Source organism: Notamacropus eugenii, chromosome 4 (genome assembly GCF_028372415.1).
Source record: "Notamacropus eugenii isolate mMacEug1 chromosome 4, mMacEug1.pri_v2, whole genome shotgun sequence".
Lineage (NCBI taxonomy): Eukaryota > Metazoa > Chordata > Mammalia > Diprotodontia > Macropodidae > Notamacropus > Notamacropus eugenii.
Window position 1 is genome coordinate 469,075,429 of NC_092875.1, and position 19,411 is coordinate 469,094,839.

General features: G+C 37.3%; 2 protein-coding genes across 6 annotated transcripts in view; one reads left to right on the plus strand and one right to left on the minus strand.

Annotated features, from left to right (window-relative positions):
- Positions 1-7,951, plus strand: part of ANKDD1B (ankyrin repeat and death domain containing 1B) — a 73,385-nt gene extending 65,434 nt beyond the window's left edge. The window contains exons 14-15 of one of the 3 annotated variants that reach the window (XR_011966513.1): positions 139-556; positions 6,455-7,951. Coding sequence is in view for 2 of the 3 variants with exons in the window: in XM_072606374.1 (XP_072462475.1) it covers positions 139-368 (230 nt within the window). In the remaining variant the exon portion in view is untranslated. Of the gene's footprint in view, positions 1-138 lie in introns of all 3 variants that reach the window. The other 2 variants (XM_072606375.1, XM_072606374.1) reach the window with 2 other exon arrangements.
- The window catches only part of POC5 (POC5 centriolar protein), a 75,118-nt gene that overhangs the window by 876 nt on the left and 54,831 nt on the right, over positions 1-19,411 (minus strand). For 2 of the 3 annotated variants that reach the window (XM_072606377.1, XM_072606379.1), the window contains one exon: positions 16,909-17,316. In XM_072606377.1, coding sequence (XP_072462478.1) covers positions 17,179-17,316 — 138 coding nt within the window. In that variant the 3' untranslated portion in view covers positions 16,909-17,178. Of the gene's footprint in view, positions 1-5,891; positions 6,056-16,908; positions 17,317-19,411 lie in introns of those variants that run through there. The other variant, XM_072606378.1, reaches the window with a different exon arrangement.

The following is a 19,411-nucleotide window of genomic DNA, read 5'->3' on the forward strand; positions in this document are numbered from 1 at the left end:
CACCCAGGATGCGTCATTCTTGGTAGCATCATAATTTCGACAAGAAAAATCAATGAATGCAAAGATAGAGAATATTTAGCAAAAAATGAAGATCTTGCATAAAAAGAAATATCAGGTAACTCTATGTGTGTTACATAGGAAGTGAAAGCTCTTGTGAGCATGGCCATAGAATGTTGCTCATCTGGTTACATGGAATACTGATAAGACATGAGAACCCCATGAAACACTTATATGAAGATCTGGTAAAGGCGGGCTTCCCAGAACGAGCAGGTGAGCAAAAAGGCTGGTTTTATTTGGTTTTATTTTTAACAAATCATCCTCATTACCCTCTCTTCCTTCTATACCTTACAGGTAGGACCTCTGTGTAAATGGCAGAGGACAAGGGCAAGAATGACTATCACTGAGTCAGTACTGCAGTGAAAAGGCCATTCATCTGGAGTTCATACCCCACCTCAGAGGTTTACTACCGATGTGACCTTGGGCAAGTCACTTACTCTCCCTGGACCTCAGTTTTCTGGTCTGTAAAATGAGGAGGTTGGACTACATGGCCTCTGAGGTACCTTTCAGCTCGATGACCTCATGACCTCAAATAATAATTCTGGCACTTACGAGGTGTCTTAATACATCTGAGTTACACAGCTCCTCTGGGCTTCAGTTTCTTTATCTGTCAAATGGGGGTAATAATATTTGAACTGGCTAGCTCACAGGTTATTTTGAGGAAACTGCTTTGTACGACTCCAGGCTAGGACTTGCTGTCATTGTTTCTCTACTGTACCACCAACTTTATTTAGCTATGTTACTATGAGAATTACCTTGGTGTATGGGGTATGGGAAGGTTCCACTGTTCTTGACCTATGGCAGAGAGGGGCAGACAAGTTACCTTTAAAATCTCTTCCAGGTCTAAATGTATGATTCTATCCTTTTCAGTCAGACAGAAGGGAAATGGAGCTAGAATGAGACTTTCCCAGTAGGGGCTGTATTTACAAATAGTCATGTTTGAATTTCACCTTGATAAGCATCCACGCTGATGATGTCAGATTTCCTGCAGCATAGATTTCATGCTTCTAAGTTGATGATGTCATACATTCCGCATGAAGGATGTCATAGATTCCCCATAATATGTCTGTAATTCATACTTCCAAGTAGACCCACCTAATTCAGTGCCTTATGGAGTGGTCTTCCTCATATAGTAGGTACATTTTAGCTTATTAGTAAATTCAGTGTCATTGTGGCAAGGTGTGGGAGCCGTCACCTTCGCACTAAGGAAAGCTTTGCTGACTCAGGTGACCGGTCCAGTCTCTTGACTTGGCTAATGCTACCAGTGGTACCAGGGGATATTTGTGAGAAAGTCTAACTGCTTCCATCCTTCAGCAGGGCTATCACCTTGCCAATGGTGGTATTGTCTTTAGCAGTGTTGACTGTAACTCATTCCACCCTCAGCCCATTTGTAATCCTCCACATACAAGAATTAAAAATACTTTGTTTAAGAAGAAGGTCCGAAGGTGTTGGATGTAGACAGCATTAACTAACATCACTGAAACTGAAATGGGCTAAACTCAGACATTTACAAGCTGTGTGACCCTGGGCAAGTCATTTAGTTTTTCATTCTTCTTTCCTGCATTTGTAAAATGAAATAACAACAGAAGCCATCTCACAGGGCTCTGGGCATCAGATAAGATAACATACAAAAGCACTTTGCAAACCTTAAAGAGATATAGAAATGCTATTTATTGTGATAATGATGAAGAAATGACTGGTTATCATGGCAGAGTCATTTCTGAATCAGCTCTCTCTCTGTGTAGTCAGGCCATGGACAAGTTAGAAGAAAAGTCAAAATCTACACCAGGTCAGAAGAAAGAATAAGGATGAAATGACACTGTATACAATTTTTACAGCTTCAACCTGACCTATTCAAAGAGGTCATTGATGTCAAAACATGGAAAGACTTAGAATCTGATAATTGGTATTTCCTACAGAAGTTTAGCTGATATAAATCACCAAAATGAAGAGGCAAAAAGGGCCTACAAATGCATGCTCAGAAAAGTGGGCGGGCTGTTCATATTTTACCACAGTTTCAGAGCTACACTAGTACTCCTGGAATATTAAAAGACAGAGAGGGCAGAGCCAACATGACAATGTAGAAGCAGGGACCTGCTAGAGCCCTCCCCCCAAGCCCTTCAAAAAACCTGTAAAAATGACTCTAAATAAATTCTAGAGCAGCAGAAGCCACAAAACGACAGACTGAAGCAAATTTCCAGCCCAAGACAATCTGGAAGGTCGATGGGAAGGGTTTATCGCACTGGGCTGGGAACAGAGTGCAGTTCAGTGTGGGCCATGCTGGGCAATGGACAGAGCAAGAGCGGGCCTTAGGGGACTGAATCTCTAGTGGCTGCTGTGGTTTCCAAACTTCTCAACCCACAAATGCTAAAGACAGCTTCAAAGGTCTGTGGGAAGGGTCTCTCACCTGACTGAGAGGGGAGTGATCTAGCCCCAGCCCCAGCCTCAGTCCTAGTTCCAGTTCCAGGATGGTGGAAGCTACTGCTGAAGCAGAGGCTGCTTCTGGAGCCCTACACTTAATAAAGAGCTCAAAATCCAAGTAATTGGCTGGGAAAATGAACAAACAGGGGGAAAGGAAATAGACTATGGATTCTTATTTTCTTGGTGAAGAGGTATTTTCTTGTCATTGGTGACAAGGAAGATCAAAACATACAATCAGAAGAAGACAATAAAGTCAAAGAACCTGCATCCAAAGCCTTTAAGAAAAAAATGAATTGGTCTCAGCCATGGAAGAGCTCAAAAAGGATTTGGAAAATCAAGTAAGAGAAGTAGAAGAAAAATTGGGAAGAGAAATGAGAGTGATGGTAAGAAAATCATGGAAAATGAGTCAACAGCTTGCTAAAGGAGATCTCCCCCCTTCCTTCCCCAAAAATGCTGAAGAAAATCACACCTTTAAAATTAGACTAATCCAAATGACAAAAGAGGTCCAAAAAGCCAATGAGGAGAAGAATGTCTTAAAAAATTTAGAGAAAAGTCTCCAGTATATCATGTAGATTTTGGCAGAGCCTAACAAATAATAGGTGCTTAATAAATGTTTATTGAATTGAATTGAATCCTCTGTAGAAAATCTATCAGAGAATATGGTCAAGAAACAAACATGTGGAATGAGGTGCTGATGGATTTCAATCTTTACTAATGGGAAAGGTAGCCACACGGATGATCTCATAGATTCCTTGTAATATATATTTCATGGTTCTCAGTTGACTCTTCTATTTTAGTGTCTTAAGGATTGACTTTTCTCACATAGTGGTATTTTGTTTCTCTTTTACTATTATTACTTATAGAATAAGTCATAGAGAATTGCCTTAACCACTAAAAAGTTAAATGACTTGCCCAGGATCACCTGGCCAACATGTGTCAGAGGTGTGACTTGAACCAGTGTCTTTCTGACTCCAAGGCCAGCTGCCTACCCACTATGCCCTGTCATCTTTCTTCATCTAATGTTTCAGTAAGACTATTGTTGAAGAATTAACCTAATGTTCTGTGAATCTTACTTACTCAAGCATAGCTTTATTCCTATCTCTATAAGGAAGAAAGTATTCCACAAAGACAGAGATCCCAAGGGTCTGTGCAGACTCTGTGAAGGAGCTTTTCTCTGAATTAGCATCGAGGCGGATTTTTTTATAATCTTTTGAGAAAGCAAAAATACTCACATGAGAGTGGTACAAAGTCGGGAGTTAATATTGAAGTTATATGGAGTTATGTCATTGAGGTTCAGCGCATTTTGGGGGGAATATTCTGAGAAAAATGTAAAATATTAATGAGTCATTGATTCTGGCAAGTTAAGCACCTCCAATCATTCTGCCTGAAGAGAGCAGGGTTTCCCATGGGAAAACACTCTCCTTCGTTCTTCAGGTCAGCAATATTTGCTTTACTCATAGTCCTTTGCAGGGATTCCAAGCTTCTAGAGGCAAAACAACAAAATGAGAGACTTAAAATTTATTACGACTAGAATCCTCATTCCACATTAGAGATTAATGGGCTTTTGTGGGTGAGGCAGGAAATTACCCACAATGCTAGGTGTTTTATGAGGAAATGCATTCTGTGTGTGTGGCAAGGAGGGAGTGTAGAAGCATGAGGCTCGTATCAGCCTCCTACTTCTGCCAAGGCTCAGGGAACACAATGACATGTTGAGGGAAACCTTCTCTCCTCCCTTGCTGCCTATTCATCTTGTAAGATTAGCTGTAACAAGGCGATTCGTAGGAGGGTGCTGGTAAATGTTTAACAACCTTCTCACATGATAGACTTTTACATTTTATCGGTAGTATTATCTTCAACCTAGAAATCAATAAAACAACAGACCAAGCCCTGATTTTTCTCTTTGGTGACTACCAAGGTGTAAGTGTTCAAAGTGAAAATTTCAGAATTGGTTCTCTCAGAGCAGGCCTGCACGCCATTAGGGCCGGCATGCTGCTTACGCCCCGTGACAGGATTTCAGGCAGCTCCTGAAAAACGTAGAGGCTGTAAAACAGGCCTGCACAACACAGCACAGGGACCACTCTGGCAGGCCACAAGCGCCTGCGTGCTGTATGCTGTGCAGACCTGTCCTAGAACATCATACACAATAACAGCAAAGACCAACTGTGATAGACTTAGCTCTTCTCAATAATGCAAGGATCTAAGACAACTCCAAAAGCCTTAAGAAGGAAAATCCTCTCCATATCCAGAGAAAGAACTATGGGATCTGATGCAAATTGAAGAATACGATTTTTTCTCTTGTGTTTTTTTTTTTCCTTGCGATTTTTCCCTTTGGCTCTAATTCTTCTTTACAACATGACTAATGTAGAAATATGTCTACTAGGGTTGTACATGGTTGGATCACATACTGTGAGAGGGGAGAGCGGAGAAAATCCATCATTCAAAATCCTATAAAAGTGAATGTTGAAAGCTAAAAATAAACATAAATGCCTTGATAAGTTAAAAACATTGGTTCTCCTCGCAGCTCTGAGCTGGCCCAAGCACACATTTGGAAATTCATAAATTGGGAGCACTCCTAATATTCTTCCCTTAATTGTACCCCCATAGTTATTTCTAGAGCAATAACTGATAACCTCAAGACAAATAAAATCAGACAGCAGCAGGGCTTGTTTGTAGGTAACATCCTAAATAACTCTAATGGTTGGTTTATTTTTTGATGTAACAGAATACTAATACAGTGCTTTAGGGTTTACAAAACACTTTGTATATATTATCTCATTTGATCCCTCCAACAACCCAGTGATATAAGCCCTATCATTATCCCATTTTGCAGTTAGAGAAACTGAGGCTGAAAGAGGCTGAGGGACTTGTCCAGGGTCACACAGCTAGTAGGTTTCTGAGACAGCATATGAACTTCAGTCTTCCTGAGCACAAACCTAATACTGTATCCACTATCCCATCCCATCCAATAAACATTTATTAAGTACTGGGTACTGTACTAAGCACTGGAGATACAATTAACAAAAAGAAAATCTTTGCTCTCGAGGATCTTTTAGTTGAATCCACTATACCAACTTGGCTCTGTCTTGCTTTCCTACCAGTCATTCTAGTTGATACTGGGGTGAGTTGGTCCTGAATTTCATGAAGTTATTGCAGAGTTTTCTGTCTGAATCCTAGGATGATTTGGAGTTATTGTGCATCAAAAAATATCATATGGTAAAGTTTTAAGAAAGGTCTTTGAGTTTGTCTCTTATGAGATCAGAGATGCCCTTACAGAAAAAGTGATAATCCATATTTAAGTAAAAGCAGTGTCACGGTCCAGACCCGACTTAGGCTAATCCAGGGATTCTGGTTTGAGATTAGAACAAAATGAGACTTTACAGACCTTCTAACATTTAACAAAAGATTTACTTAACCACAGCATGGGAGGACATTCAGCAAAGACATCACATCAATTTAGGTCAGTGCCATTCCTGTCTCCATGTTGGCCACAGTAGAGAATTTGGGCAACAGTGGCATCAAGCATAAGGAGAGCCTGGTTCTTCTTGTGCTGTTTGGTTTTCTTTTTATAATTAGATACCTGGAAGAGAAGTAAACTGCCTTCGTTTCCTTGACCCAGTTAAGTCTCCAAGTTAGTCTTACTATCTTTCAGGGAAAAACCAGCCTAGCGTATATGGAAGTGACCTTAGTATATGTGGGTCTTCCCATAAATAGAAACTGTACTTGTCAGAATCAGAATGGTTAAATCTCAATAAATGAAAGCCTCCCCACAAAGTTTTATTTTGAACCAAAATGATGAATAAATCTTTGCTATTTCAGAAAGACAGTTTTTTCTTTCATGTAAGCAAGCCAATAGAAACATTTTAACTTTTGTAAAAATATCGATGTTTACAATAACTCTTCCATAAAATGTGATTTTTCAATGTGCTTTTAAAAAATATTTCCGCAATTATCTCTGATAAAAGTATTTTCTTTTCAGAGAAAATCCGACAACTACAGAGCAGGACAAATACAAGTTCTAAGAAATGTGCACTTTCATAGCCTCTTGAAAAGAAAAGAAAAGAAAAGAAGAGAAAAGGAAAGGAAAGGAAAGGAAAGGAAAGGAAAGAAAAGGAAAGAAAAGAAATAATCTAGGCCCATATGATGAGATCAAAGGAAGAAGAAGACCTGTATAAATACAAAGTATTTATAGCAGATCTCTTTGTGGTGGCAAAGAAATGGAAACTAAGGGGGGGAGGGGTTTACCCATTAATTGGAAAATGACTGAACAAATGATGCTATATGAATGTAAGGGAATATTATTGTAATGTGAGAAATGATGGAAGAGGTAGTTTGAGGCAAAACTGAGAAGACTTTTATGAACTGACATGGAATAGAAGGAGAAGAACCATGAGAAAAATTGATAGAACAACATTGCAATGAAAAACAACTTTGAAAGACTAATCAGTGTGATGACCAACCATGATTCCAAAGACATGATAATGGAGTTTGCTGATAGAGGGAGGATGAACTCAAGGTACAGAATTACATACATTTTCAGACATGGTTAATAATCCAATTTATTTTGCTTAAGTATGCATATTTTATTTTTCTTTGTTTCGATTTGGGAAAGGAGTGGGACTTGGAGAGTATGAGGGGGAATATGTAGAAATGGTCATCTTAATTTGGTGTTAAATTCAGAATAAAAAATAAAGTATACCCATAGTATTATGGCAACTACAAAAACTTAAAACTGCCTTAGCACTTTTGGAACAGCCTGTAAGCTTGTTTTTTAAAAAGAAAAATTATGTAAGAATGATTTTCCACCTCGAATATTGGGGCAAAGGTTTTTGGAAAACAATGCCCATTTTCCCTTCACCTCTGAAGACAATGAGGCCAAGATACTTTAAGAGAGTGAGAAAAGCAGCAATATTGCTTCAGTTTGTCCTACTATCTGTTTTTATTTTAAAAGAACATTCAGAGAAAAGAGACGAAATGAAAGTAATTCAACCTTTCTTGCTAAATTAAATAAAGTGCTCAATTTCTCTTGGTAGAAACGAGTCTGGGAAAAACATGTTAAAAATCAGACTAAAGACATGTAAAAACCAATAAACACAACAACAAAAAGTATATGAGGGGATGCCCAACAGCTGGGGAATGGCTGCACAAGCTATGGTATATGAATATAATGGAATACTATAGTGCCATAAGAAATGATGAGCAGGCAGACTTCAGAAAACCCTGGAAAGACTTACATGAACTGAGGCTGAGCGAAGTCAGCAGAACCAGGGGGACATTGTACACAGTAACAGCAAAGTTGTGCTATGATCAACCATGATAGACTTCGTTCTTCTCAGCAAGACAATTCCAAAAGATTCATGATGGAAAATGCTATCCACATCCAGACAAAGAACTATGGAGTCTGAATGCTGATTTTTCTCTTGTGTTTTTTCCCTTTCTGTTCTGATTCTTTCACAACATGACTGATGTGGCAATATGTTTGTACATGTATAAGCTATATCAGATTGCGTGCTCTCTTAAGGAGGAGGGAGGGAAGTTTTGAAGGGAGAAAAAAGTTGGAATTCAAAATCTTATAAAAGTGACTTGAAAACTCTCTTTACATGTAATTGGAAAAAATAAAAACTATTAAGTAGAATAAAAATGATATGACCCAGAACATTAGTATTATATTGCTCAAAGTTAATAAATATCTTGTTATTAACATTGCATAAAAAACCCAGAATAGCTGGTAAACGTTATGACTGGCTAGGACTTCAGGGTTCTTTTTCATTTGTTTAACTTACTTGCAGAATGAAAGAGATCTATGTATTACAAGCTCATGGACTGCCTGAAGTTGTGAACTGCAATCTTCTTGCATGTTTCAAGTGAAACTAGAGTTTATCTTGATTACAACCTGTAATAAGATTCTTTTTGATAGTTCTCTACGCAGAAGCATACTTCTAAATCATGTCATTAGGTAATATAAATATATTTAAATGAGACAGGAAATCTCATACCATTTATCTTAATTTCCCCAACAAGAGAAGAAATGATAATGAGCAAGCAAACAGTTTTGTTTCCTCCAGCAAAAAGTAAAATTACATCTGTCAAAAGGATATGATAGATATGATGCAGGCATAGTTTTGCCATATCATCACTATTTGCAATAATGTTATTAATATAGTATAATCAAGTTCAATCATATCATTTACCTTTTTCTTTCCTTATGTTGTTCCAGTGGAACTAAAATCTCCTGGTAATGTTGTTTTTCCCAATGTCAGACTTGTGTGGAATTCGTTAATATTAGGCTCATATTATTTACTATGATGTGAGACACTTTGGGTCCCTTAGAGGCCAAGGAACCAAGCACCAAGGATCAACTGTCTCATGAGAGACTACAGAATCAGAGATGGAGAAGGCATCTCAGAAGTTATCAGTTAGTCTAATCCATCACCAAGCGAGAAAACACTCTACAACATATCCAACTGCTCATCTGACCTGTGCTTGAAGACCTCTAATGCAGGAGAATCCCTCTGACTTTTAAGGCAGGTCATCCTACTTTGGGATACCTCTAATTGCTGTAATAGCTTAAATTAGCTGTTTTGTAACTTTTTCTAGGTTGTTACTAGTAAAACTCTACTCCTTATTCTTTCAAAGTTGAAGACAGCTATCCTGTCCATTCCTCTTGCCAACACCCCAACTCCCAACTCTTCCCTTTCAAAACCAAACTAAACATCCCCTGATCCTTCAGCTCATCCCCATGTGGCATGAACACGAGGCCCATCACTATCATGGTTTTCTTCCTCTTGATCTGCTCTAACTTATCAGTATCTTTTTTTTAGAATATGGTGCCCAGAACAGAATACCATTCATTAGCAGTGGTCTGATGCGGGCAGGCTGTAGCAGGACTATTCTTCTGGACTCTAGTACTGTATATGCTTCTTCTTATTCAAAGACACTATGCCTTCCTAAATGAAGTTTTAGATTATATTTTTTAGCTGCCATATTAATTATTGGTTCATACTATACTTACAGTAGAATAGTTGGACTGACATTGTTAACAGTGCTTGTCTCTCCACAGCTTCTTCAACATTGACTATTTCCATTTTTATCTTTTCCAATTTGGCGTGTGTGTAGTGAAACTTTAGAGTTGTTTAAATTTCTCTAATTATTCGTGACTTGGAACATTTTTCATATAGTTGTGCAAAGTGTATTTCTTCTTTGGAAAACTGTTACTATCATTTGACCCCTTATTTGGAGAATGTCATGTATTATTGTAAAAAAGATTTATCTTATATATCAGAATTGTAGAAAAAGATTTGATATTTCTCATTTAACAGTTTCTTTATTATTCTAGCTGCAGTAATTTTGTTCATGAAAAATCTTTTAAATTTTAGGCAATGAAAATTATATCTATATTTATATTCATTTATATCTATCTTTTGTTTGAGTAAGAATTTTCTCCTACCCATAGATTTTCCAGGTTCCTTCCTTCCATTCTCTTTTATTTTTTAAAAAAGTATGATCTGTTATGTTTAGGATTTAGGTCCTGTGTCCATCTATATATATTGTAGTATATACTGTAAGATGTTGGCCTAAACCTTTTTTCTGCCAGATTACTTCCTTGTATATCCAGGATCTTGCTGAATAAGGAGTTCTCCCTGCAGCTTTTTTTACAAAAATTAATTAATTTGTTTTCAGTTTTCTAAACTCACTTCCATATATCTTAGATTTTTTTCTCCCTCCTTCCTCACTTTACCCTCTCCCTCCCTTCTCCCTCCCTGAGATGGCATGCAATCGTATATAGGTTCTACACATACATTCTTATCAAATATGTTTTTACCTTGGTCATGTTGCATAGATGAATTAAAACGCATGGAAGAAACCATGAGAAAAACCAAACCAAACCAAAACAAAACACAAGAGAAAATAGTTGGCTTCATTCTGCAATCCAGTTCCATAGTTCTTTCTCTGGATGTGGAAGGCATTTTGCCTCAAGAGTTCACTGGGAATTTTTTAGGTTCTTGCATTGCTGTGAAGGGCTAAGTCTACCAGAAAAATTCCTCGCACATTGTATTTGTTGCTATGTACAAAGTTCTCCTGGTTCTGCTTCTTTCACTCAGCATCAGTTCATATAAGTCTTTCCAGGCCTCTCTGAAGTCTTCCTGTTCATCATTTCTTAAAGCACAATAGTATTCCATTACATTCATATATCACAACTTGTTCAGTCACTTCCCAATTGATGGGCATCCCCTCGATTTCCAGTTCTTGACCACCACAAAGAGAGCTGCTACAAATTTTTTTTTTGTACATGGGGGACTCTTCTCCATTTTTGTGATCTCTTTGGAATACAGTCCTAGAAGTGATATTCCTGGGTCAAAAAGGTATGTACATTTTTGTAGCCCTTTGGGCATAGTTCCAAATTGCTCTCCAGAATGGTTGGATCAGCTCACAGATCCACCAACAATGAATTAGTGCTCCAACTCTCCCACATCCTCTTCAACATTTATCACCTTCCTGTTCTGTCATGTTTGCCAATCTGATAGGTGTGATGTGGTACCTCAGAGTTGTTTTGATTTGCATCTCTCTAATCAAAAGTGATTTAGAGCATTTTTTCATTATAGATATCTTTAATTTCTTCCTCTGAAAATTGCCTGTTCATATCCTTTGACCATTTATCAATTGGAGAATGACTTGTATTCTTGTACATTTGACTCAATTCTCTATATAGTTTAGAAATGAGACTTTTATCACAGACACTAATTACAAAAATTCTTTCCCAGTTTTCTGCTTCCCTCCTAATTTTGATTGCATTGAATTTTTTTGTGCAAAAATTTTTCAATTTAATATAATAAAAATTGTCCATTTTGCACTTCATAATGTTCTCTATCTCATTTAAAAATTTCTCCATTCTTCATAAATCTGACAAATACACTATTCCTTACTTTCCCAATTTGTTTATAGTATCAGTCTTTATACTTAGATCATGTATCCATTTGGACTTCATTCTTGTGTACTGTGTCAGGCATTGGTCTATGCCCAGTTTCCACCACATTGTTATCTAGTTTTCCCAGCAATTTTTGTCAAACAGTGAGTTCTTATCCCAGAAGCTGGGGTCCTTGGGTTTATCAAACAGTAGATTGCTATATTCACTGACTACTGTGTCTTGAGTACCTAATCTATTCCACTGGTTTATTTATCCCTCTATTTCTTAGCCAGTACCAAGTGGTTTTGCTGATTGCTGTTTTATAATACAATTTGAGATCTGGTTGGGCTAGGCCACTTACCTACCATTTCTTTTCATTACTTCCCTTGATATTCTGGACCTTTTGTTCTTCCAGATGAATTCTGATATTATTTTTTTCTAGCTCTAGACAATAATTACTGGTAGTTTGATTGGTATGGCACTGAATAGGTAAATTAATTTAGGTAGGATTGTCATTTTTATTATATTAGCTTGGCCTACCCATGTGCAAGTGATGTTTTTCCACTTACTTAGATCTGGCTTTATTTGTGTGAAAAGTGTTTTGTAATTGTGTTCATATAGACCCTGGGTTTGTTTGGCAGGTAGACTCCCAAATATTTTACAGTGTCTACCATAGTTTTAAATGGGATTTCTCTATCTCCTGTTGTTATTACTATATAGTAATATATAGAAATGCAGATGGTTTGTGTGGGTTTATTTTGTATCCTGCAACTTTGCCAAAGTTATTATTTCAAGTAGTTTTTTACTTGATTCTGTGTGATTTTCTAAGTATATGATCATATCATCTGCAAAGAGTGATAACTTAGTTTCTTCTTTGCCTATTCTTATTCCTTCAATTTCTTTTTCTTCTCTTATTGCTAAAGCTAACATTTCTAGTACCATATTGAATAACAGTGGTGATGATGGACATCCTTGTTTTATCCCTGATCTTACTGGAAATGCATCCAGTTTATCCCAATTACATATAATGCCTGCTGATGGTTTTAGATAGATATTGCTTATTATTTTATGGAAGACTCCATTTATTCCTATGCTGTCCAGTGTTTTCAATAGGAATGGGTGTTGTATTTTGTCAAAGGCTTTTTCTGCATCCATTGAGATAATCATATGGTTTCTGTTAGTTTTGTTGTTGATATGATCAATGATGCTGATAGTTTTCCTAATATTAAACCAGCCCTGCATTCCTGGTATAAATCTTACCTGATCATAATGTATTATTCTCGTGATAAGTTGCTGTATTCTTTTTGCTAATATCTTACCTAAAATTTTTGCATCTACACTTGTTAGAGAAATTGGTCTATAATTTTCTTTCTCTGTTTTGGCTCTTCCTGGTTTAGGTATCAAAACCATATTTGTATCATCAAAAGAATTTGGTAGGACTCCACCAACTTTCCCAAAAAGTCTGTATAGTATTGGAATTAACTGTTCTTTAAATGTTTGATAGAATTCACTTGTAAATCCATCTGGCCCTGGAGATTTTTTCCTAGGGAGTTCATTGATGGCTTGTTCAATTTCTTTTTCTGAGATGGGGTTATTTAAGTATTCAACTTGCTCTTCTGTTAATCTGGGCAATTTATATTTTTTAAAATATTCATCCATCTCATTTTGATCAAATTTATGGGCATACAGTTGGACAAAGTAATTTTTAATTAGTTTTAATTTCCTCCTTGTTGGAGGTGAGTTCACCCTTTTCATTTCTGATATTGGTAATTTGGTTTTCTTCTTTCTTTTTTTTAATCAAATTGACCCAGGGTTTATCAATTTCATTGTTTTTTTTCATAAAACCAACTCTTAGTTTTATTTATTAGTTCAATAGTTTTCTTAATTTCGATTTTATTAATCTCTCCTTTGGTTTTCAGTATTTCTAATTTGGTATTTACTTGGGGATTTTCAATTTGTCCTTTTTCTAGCTTTTTCAGCTGCATGCCCAATTCATTGATCTTCTCTTTCTCTGTTTTATTCATGTAGGCATTCAAAGACATAAAACTTCCCCTAAGAACTGCTTTTGCAGTATCCCATAAGATTTGGTAGGTTGTCTCATTATCGTCATTCTCTTGATTGAAGCTGTTGACTGTTTCTATGATTTGTTGCTTAACCCACTCATTCTTTAGGATTAGATTAGTTTCCAATTAATTTTTGGCTTATCTTTCCATGGCCTTTTATTACATATAATTTTTCATGCATTATGATCTGAGAAAGATGCATTGACTATCTCTGCCTTTCTGCACTAGATTGTGAGGTTTTTATGCCCTAGTACATGGTCGATTTTTGTATATGTGCCATGTACCACTGAGAAAAAGGTATAATTCCTTTCTATCCCCATTCAATTTTTCTCTAGAGATCTATCATATCTACCTTATAGAGACTTTTATTCACCTCCTTAACTTCTTTCTTGTTTATTTTGAGGTTAGATTTATGAAGTTCAGAAAGGGGGAGGTTGAATTTCCCCATTAGTATAGTTTTGCTCCCTGTAGTTTTTCATTGGGTTTATCAACTACTGTATTTCTGGATCTTGCTTATCTGGTCTGTTGTTCCCTCTCCCTCTCCAAGCTCCTTCCCATGATCTTTTTCTATTGGGTTGCTGTCTAGCCCTTATTCTCTTAGCTAGTACTTGTAAAGTTGTCTTTTTGGACTGAAGGGTAAGTATCATTTTATTAGCTTTGGTCTGATATTCTAGCCTGTCAAGATTTTCTTTTGATCTTTTATTACCCAGTGTTAGCCATCTCTCTCAACCTTGTATCATCTACAAATTTGATAAGTTTGCCTTTAATCAAATCATTGATAAAATGGTTTAAAAGGACAGAACTGTCACTAGAGACTTCCAAGCTGGCATTGAATGATTAATGCATACTCTTTGGATCTGGCTATTCAATCAGTTTCAGAACCACTTAATGTCACTTAGCTCAAGGGTCAGCAAACTACAAACCAAGGGGCAAATGCAGCCTACCAAGTGTTATTGTATGCAACTTTATTTTTAAAATGTAAAAAGCACTCTTAGATCATGGGCAGTATAAAAACAGGTCAAGGGTTGGATTTAACCCACAGGTCATACTTTGCCAACCCTGATCTAACCTACATGTCTCCATGTTTCCCACAAGAACAGTATGGGATCATTTGTCAAATCTTTTCCTAAAATCTAGGTAAAACATTTACAATAGTCCCCTGGTCTGCCAGTTTAGTAACCACGTCAGAAAAAGAAAAGAAGCTTACTCTGGAATGGCATGAGCTTGATGAAGCCACTTTCTGGTCATTGCTTCCTTTTATAGATGTTTCCCGAGAATTCTTCCAAGGGATTGAGGTCAAGCTCTCAATCCTAGTTGTCGGGCACCGTTCTTTTTTGTTGTTGTTGTTACTAAGATCTCTATTTGCTCTTGTTTAGTCATGCATCCAGTGTGATCTCAGTTCTGTTTTTGCCGCTGAAGACAATAATGACAAGATCCTTTAGCAGAGTATTGTTTCAGTCCATCTCTCTCACCATTTTTTACTTTAAAAGAATTCCCATTTGATGGGTACCTTCTTAGTTTTCAGTTCTTTGTCACTACTTGGGAAAGACAAAGCTTGAGGGATATATTTTATCTGGGTCAGGTGACTTTGAGCTCACTGAAAGCAATTAGGCACTTTCATTATCTAAATATTTACCTTGGTTATCAATGCCCTATTGGTCATATTTTGGGGGTTTTGTCTTATCTAGTCTAAAGATTATTCTCCTTAAAATAGAAAACAAGCCAGAGGTGAATAGTTCCAGTTTCTGAATCAGTTATCCTCATCCTCCCGACTCCAAACAGCGGTCCAATCCATTTGACCATTTCTTTGTCAAATCATTAAGATGCACTTTTTTGTTTTCTACAGCTCTTCTTGCTAGGCTCAGCTTATTCTAAGGACTAGCACCTATGACACAATTCTAACAGGACCATGATGTACTTCTATATTAATGTTCTCTTCAATAGAGTTGTCTTTAAATTTCATTCTTGAGGTTTTTTCTCTACCTAGACGGTCTGGACCTGTAAACTTTTAGGTCGTTGGATTCCACTTTACCTTGATAGGAGCTAAGGTTCAAACTAATGGATGCTTGGAATGACTATATGAAAAGGTTGCAGGGCTGTTAGTATTTATTGAAGGATATGTATTTATTGCTTAGTTTTAAGTGCTGAGTGGTTTTTCTTTTTTTTCTCCGTATGACCTTCCCCTACTCTCCAACATCCAGATATAGCTCAGGATTTCCCTCTGCCTTTTCATATTCATTTTCTCCTTTTCACTTTGACATATAGGGGGCAGCTAGGGTGCAGTGGATAGAGCACCAGTGCAGGAGTCAGGAGGACCTGAGTTCAAATCTCACCTCAGACACTTGACACTTATTAGCTGTGTGACCTTGGGCAAGTCACTTAACCCCAATTGCCTCATCCTGGGTCATCTCCAGTCATCCTGATGAATATCTGGTCACTGGATTCAGATGGCTCTGGAGGAGAAGTAAGGCTGGTGACCTGCACAGCCTTCCCTCACTCAAAACAAAGTCAAGTGCAAGTCATGTCATTATTTCTCTGATGGCATGGTCTTCTTTGGCAATGAAGGATGAACACACATCTGGAGAGAGAAGAAATATTCCACAAGCCCCTTTATCTACTCTTTTAGATCAGTCATTTGGCCACGCCCTGAACAGAAACACAGAACTCTCAAGAACAGTAATTGAAAAATTCTCCCTGCTGACTAGATTTGATCCTCAGCCTTTTGCTTTTCCTGGTTATTCCTCTGGAGAACTCCTGTGGTGAACTGCTTGTGGCAGTTCTCCATCTCAGAACTCCATCTCCATGGAAAACTCCATTTCAGAAGCTTGTTAGGACCTTCTCACCTCCCGTGTCAAGAACACCTGACTTCAATCTACACTTACACACTTTTTAGTTGTGTGACCTTGGGCAGGTCATGTAACCTTTGTTTTGCCTATTTCTTCATCTATCAAGTGGGGATAAGCTCACTTTCCAGGGTTGTTGAAAGGATCAAATGGGACATTTGTAAAGTGCTTTGTATATCTTAAAGTTCTAAATAAATGCTGGCTGTCCTTAGCATCTTGAGAAGCATCTGACTTCCTTTTCTTTGTTTTACTAATTTCTCCTCTGGTTTTGATTTCCCAGTCTTTCTTCTAAGTTTCTTTGACTTAAATTTCTCTCTTCTTGCAGCCCCAGGTGTTCTCCTTCAACTACTTCTCAAGTGCTCCAGATTCAACGTCTGGACTCTATTCCTAATTCCCAAACAGTCCAAATCTTTCACAATTTCTTCATTAGCCCAAGTTCTTCTCTTGTTCTTTGTCCCACATGACATTCTCATAGCATGAAGGTGACCTTACCTCCATAAAAGCGAGGCCTGTTTTTTGGTCAAAAGAATCATGGTTTCTACACCTGGAATTAACAACAGAAGTTCAACATACGGTCACCAAACATATAGACATATTTAATTTAAAAAAGGCATATATTCAATTTATTTCTTAAATAAAGGTTTATTAACAATAAAATAATTTCTGCATATAGTTACAAAGGACATTTTACCTTCCTCAAAATAAGCTTTCCACTGAATCAGTCTCTGGTGGGTGTGAAAAGGTAAACATGACGTTATCCACAGTGTTCTGCTATCCCAACCAATGTTCACTGGGAAGTTCCAAGACAGCAAATCCATGGGAATTTTTCATCAAGGGAAATCAGGAATTGAAAAAAAAGATTGATCCCTTTCTATAAATATCTATATTCAGTTTAGTCAACCACCTTTATGGAGTGAGAAGTCAGGGAAGATGTTTTTCCACTGGGTCCTGCATGTCTTGAAGATGTGCCGCTTGTTTCGTGGTGTACAGTTCGAGGGTATTTTGACGCAAGAGCTTGAGGGATGGTTTGCTGAAAGAGAAAAATTCACTCTAGTGAAAATGCAGTACAATTCTGTATCATTTTTGTAGTGCTGAAACTGACAAGAAGATAGAATCTTCCATCTTTTATAGAATGTGAAGCTAGGAAGAGGCTTCTTGGTGCTGAGAAGCTGTGAGGGGAGAATATCAGGAAAGGGGGGGGAGAGAGGCATGGCCCATTCCTTCAATGTGGACTGATCAGAATGGAATTCTTGGGACTGCAGCAGAGATCCCAGGCATCCTCTGGTGGGGACACATGGAGAACCACTTTATTCAGGAAGAGAAGAATCATTGCTTTGCAGGGAGATTTTTTTAAATCACCTTAGGTTATTTTCACTTGAAGGTGGTGCTGCTCCAAATAATTTGAATATTGAAGAATTTTATGCAAAATGGGGATAATTGTTAACCTGTAATACAATTAACCCCATGCAGAAAGTGCTTTGCAATCCTTAAAGCAGAGATGTCCATACATTTAAGATGTTGCTTCAAGGATCAGTGGTTTCACTCCTGTGGATGCTCCCCCTAGTAATGTAAATCACAATCCACTTTACCAGCTGGTGATCCAGTCTTTGTGTTCCTATTGATTCCAAGCCTTCCCTGCTTAGTGGCATTTGCTGGAGCTTATGCTTGAGCCCAAAAGCCCTGGCTCAGCTTCCCATTATAATGAAGCATCAGAGGAAGAACACTGTAGGAAATAATGATGATACTAGTAAGAAATGTTGGTGGGTTGTACCACCTTAAGGGGGAAAAGTCCAAATGTTGGAAATTTTATATTTTGTACTTTTATTTTCACTAAAGAGGAAAGATATCCCAAGCCTGAAAAGATGTAAATTCTTGACTGCTGTCATTAGGGCAGTAAAACTAGTGTGGTGGGTCACACAACCGGCACTGGTTTTATAAGAAATAGTCTACAACTCTCTGGTTAGGATACTTCAGATACACAATGGTCATTTTTGGTGAGTAGGATTTACTGTTAATGTGACTTTTAACAAAGTGGTTGCCTTTGTTAAAAATAAGAACTATTGATCACTACAAAAATTTTTATTATATTCTTCTATTGATATTGATCTTAAATATTTTTGAGCTCAACATTTAAAATAATTTGATCAAAATATTTACCATAAATTTCACAAAGCTGAAAATGTGTTTTGTTTCAAATGAAAGCAATTTGACTCAGTTAAAAATAAAATGTTTTCCTATGTCTGACTCCATTAAAAATATTTCAACATTCCAATTAAGAATTCTAATTGACTCTGGGCAAGTCATTTCACTTTTCTGGGCCTCAGTTTGTCTTCTGCAAAATGATAGGTTGGACTTTTGATTGATCTCCAAGGACCTTGCCAACTCTGTATCTGTGAGCCTATAATCTGTGACTGAAAAGTACTAAAAACTTCTACTCCTTACACATGAAAATTCTTCTCTAAACACATTTTCTTGGGAGTTTCTTTACATTTAGCACATTTCAAAATCTTTTTGTAATGTTATTTGCTCTTTCAGAAAAGTATTTATTAAGCACTTATTATGCCAAAGGCACTGGTCTAGACCTTGAGGGGCATAACGTTGATCTGGCCCTACAAGAGCTTAAAGTACAGCAAGCTACCGGACATCCTTGCAAAACATAGTTACTAGTAAATGTAGGTGGTGCCGGTTTAGAAGAGCTTTATTTCCCTCTGGTGGAAGGTAGGTAAGAGAAAAAATATGAGTGGATAAAATTATTATTGGTTTTTGTGCTTCTGAATCTCCTATAAATCGATAATCAAACAGGGTTTGATTGAAAAATTGTCGTAGAGGCTACAGTTACTTAGTAGATGAGGCTAGAGTATTAAAATATGATTCCTAGTTTGATATTATTAACTATTCGTTGTTATTCAGTCATTTTTTTCATTCATGTACAGGTCTTTGTAATCCCATTTGGGATTTTCTTGGCAGGAATACTGGAGAGATCTGCCATTTCCTTTAGCTCATTTTACAGATGAAGGAACCGAGGCAAACAGGGTTAAGAGACTTGCCCAAGATCGTACAGCTACTAAGTGTCCGAGGCCACATTTGAACTCAGGAAGATGAGTCTTCCTGAATATAGGCCTGTC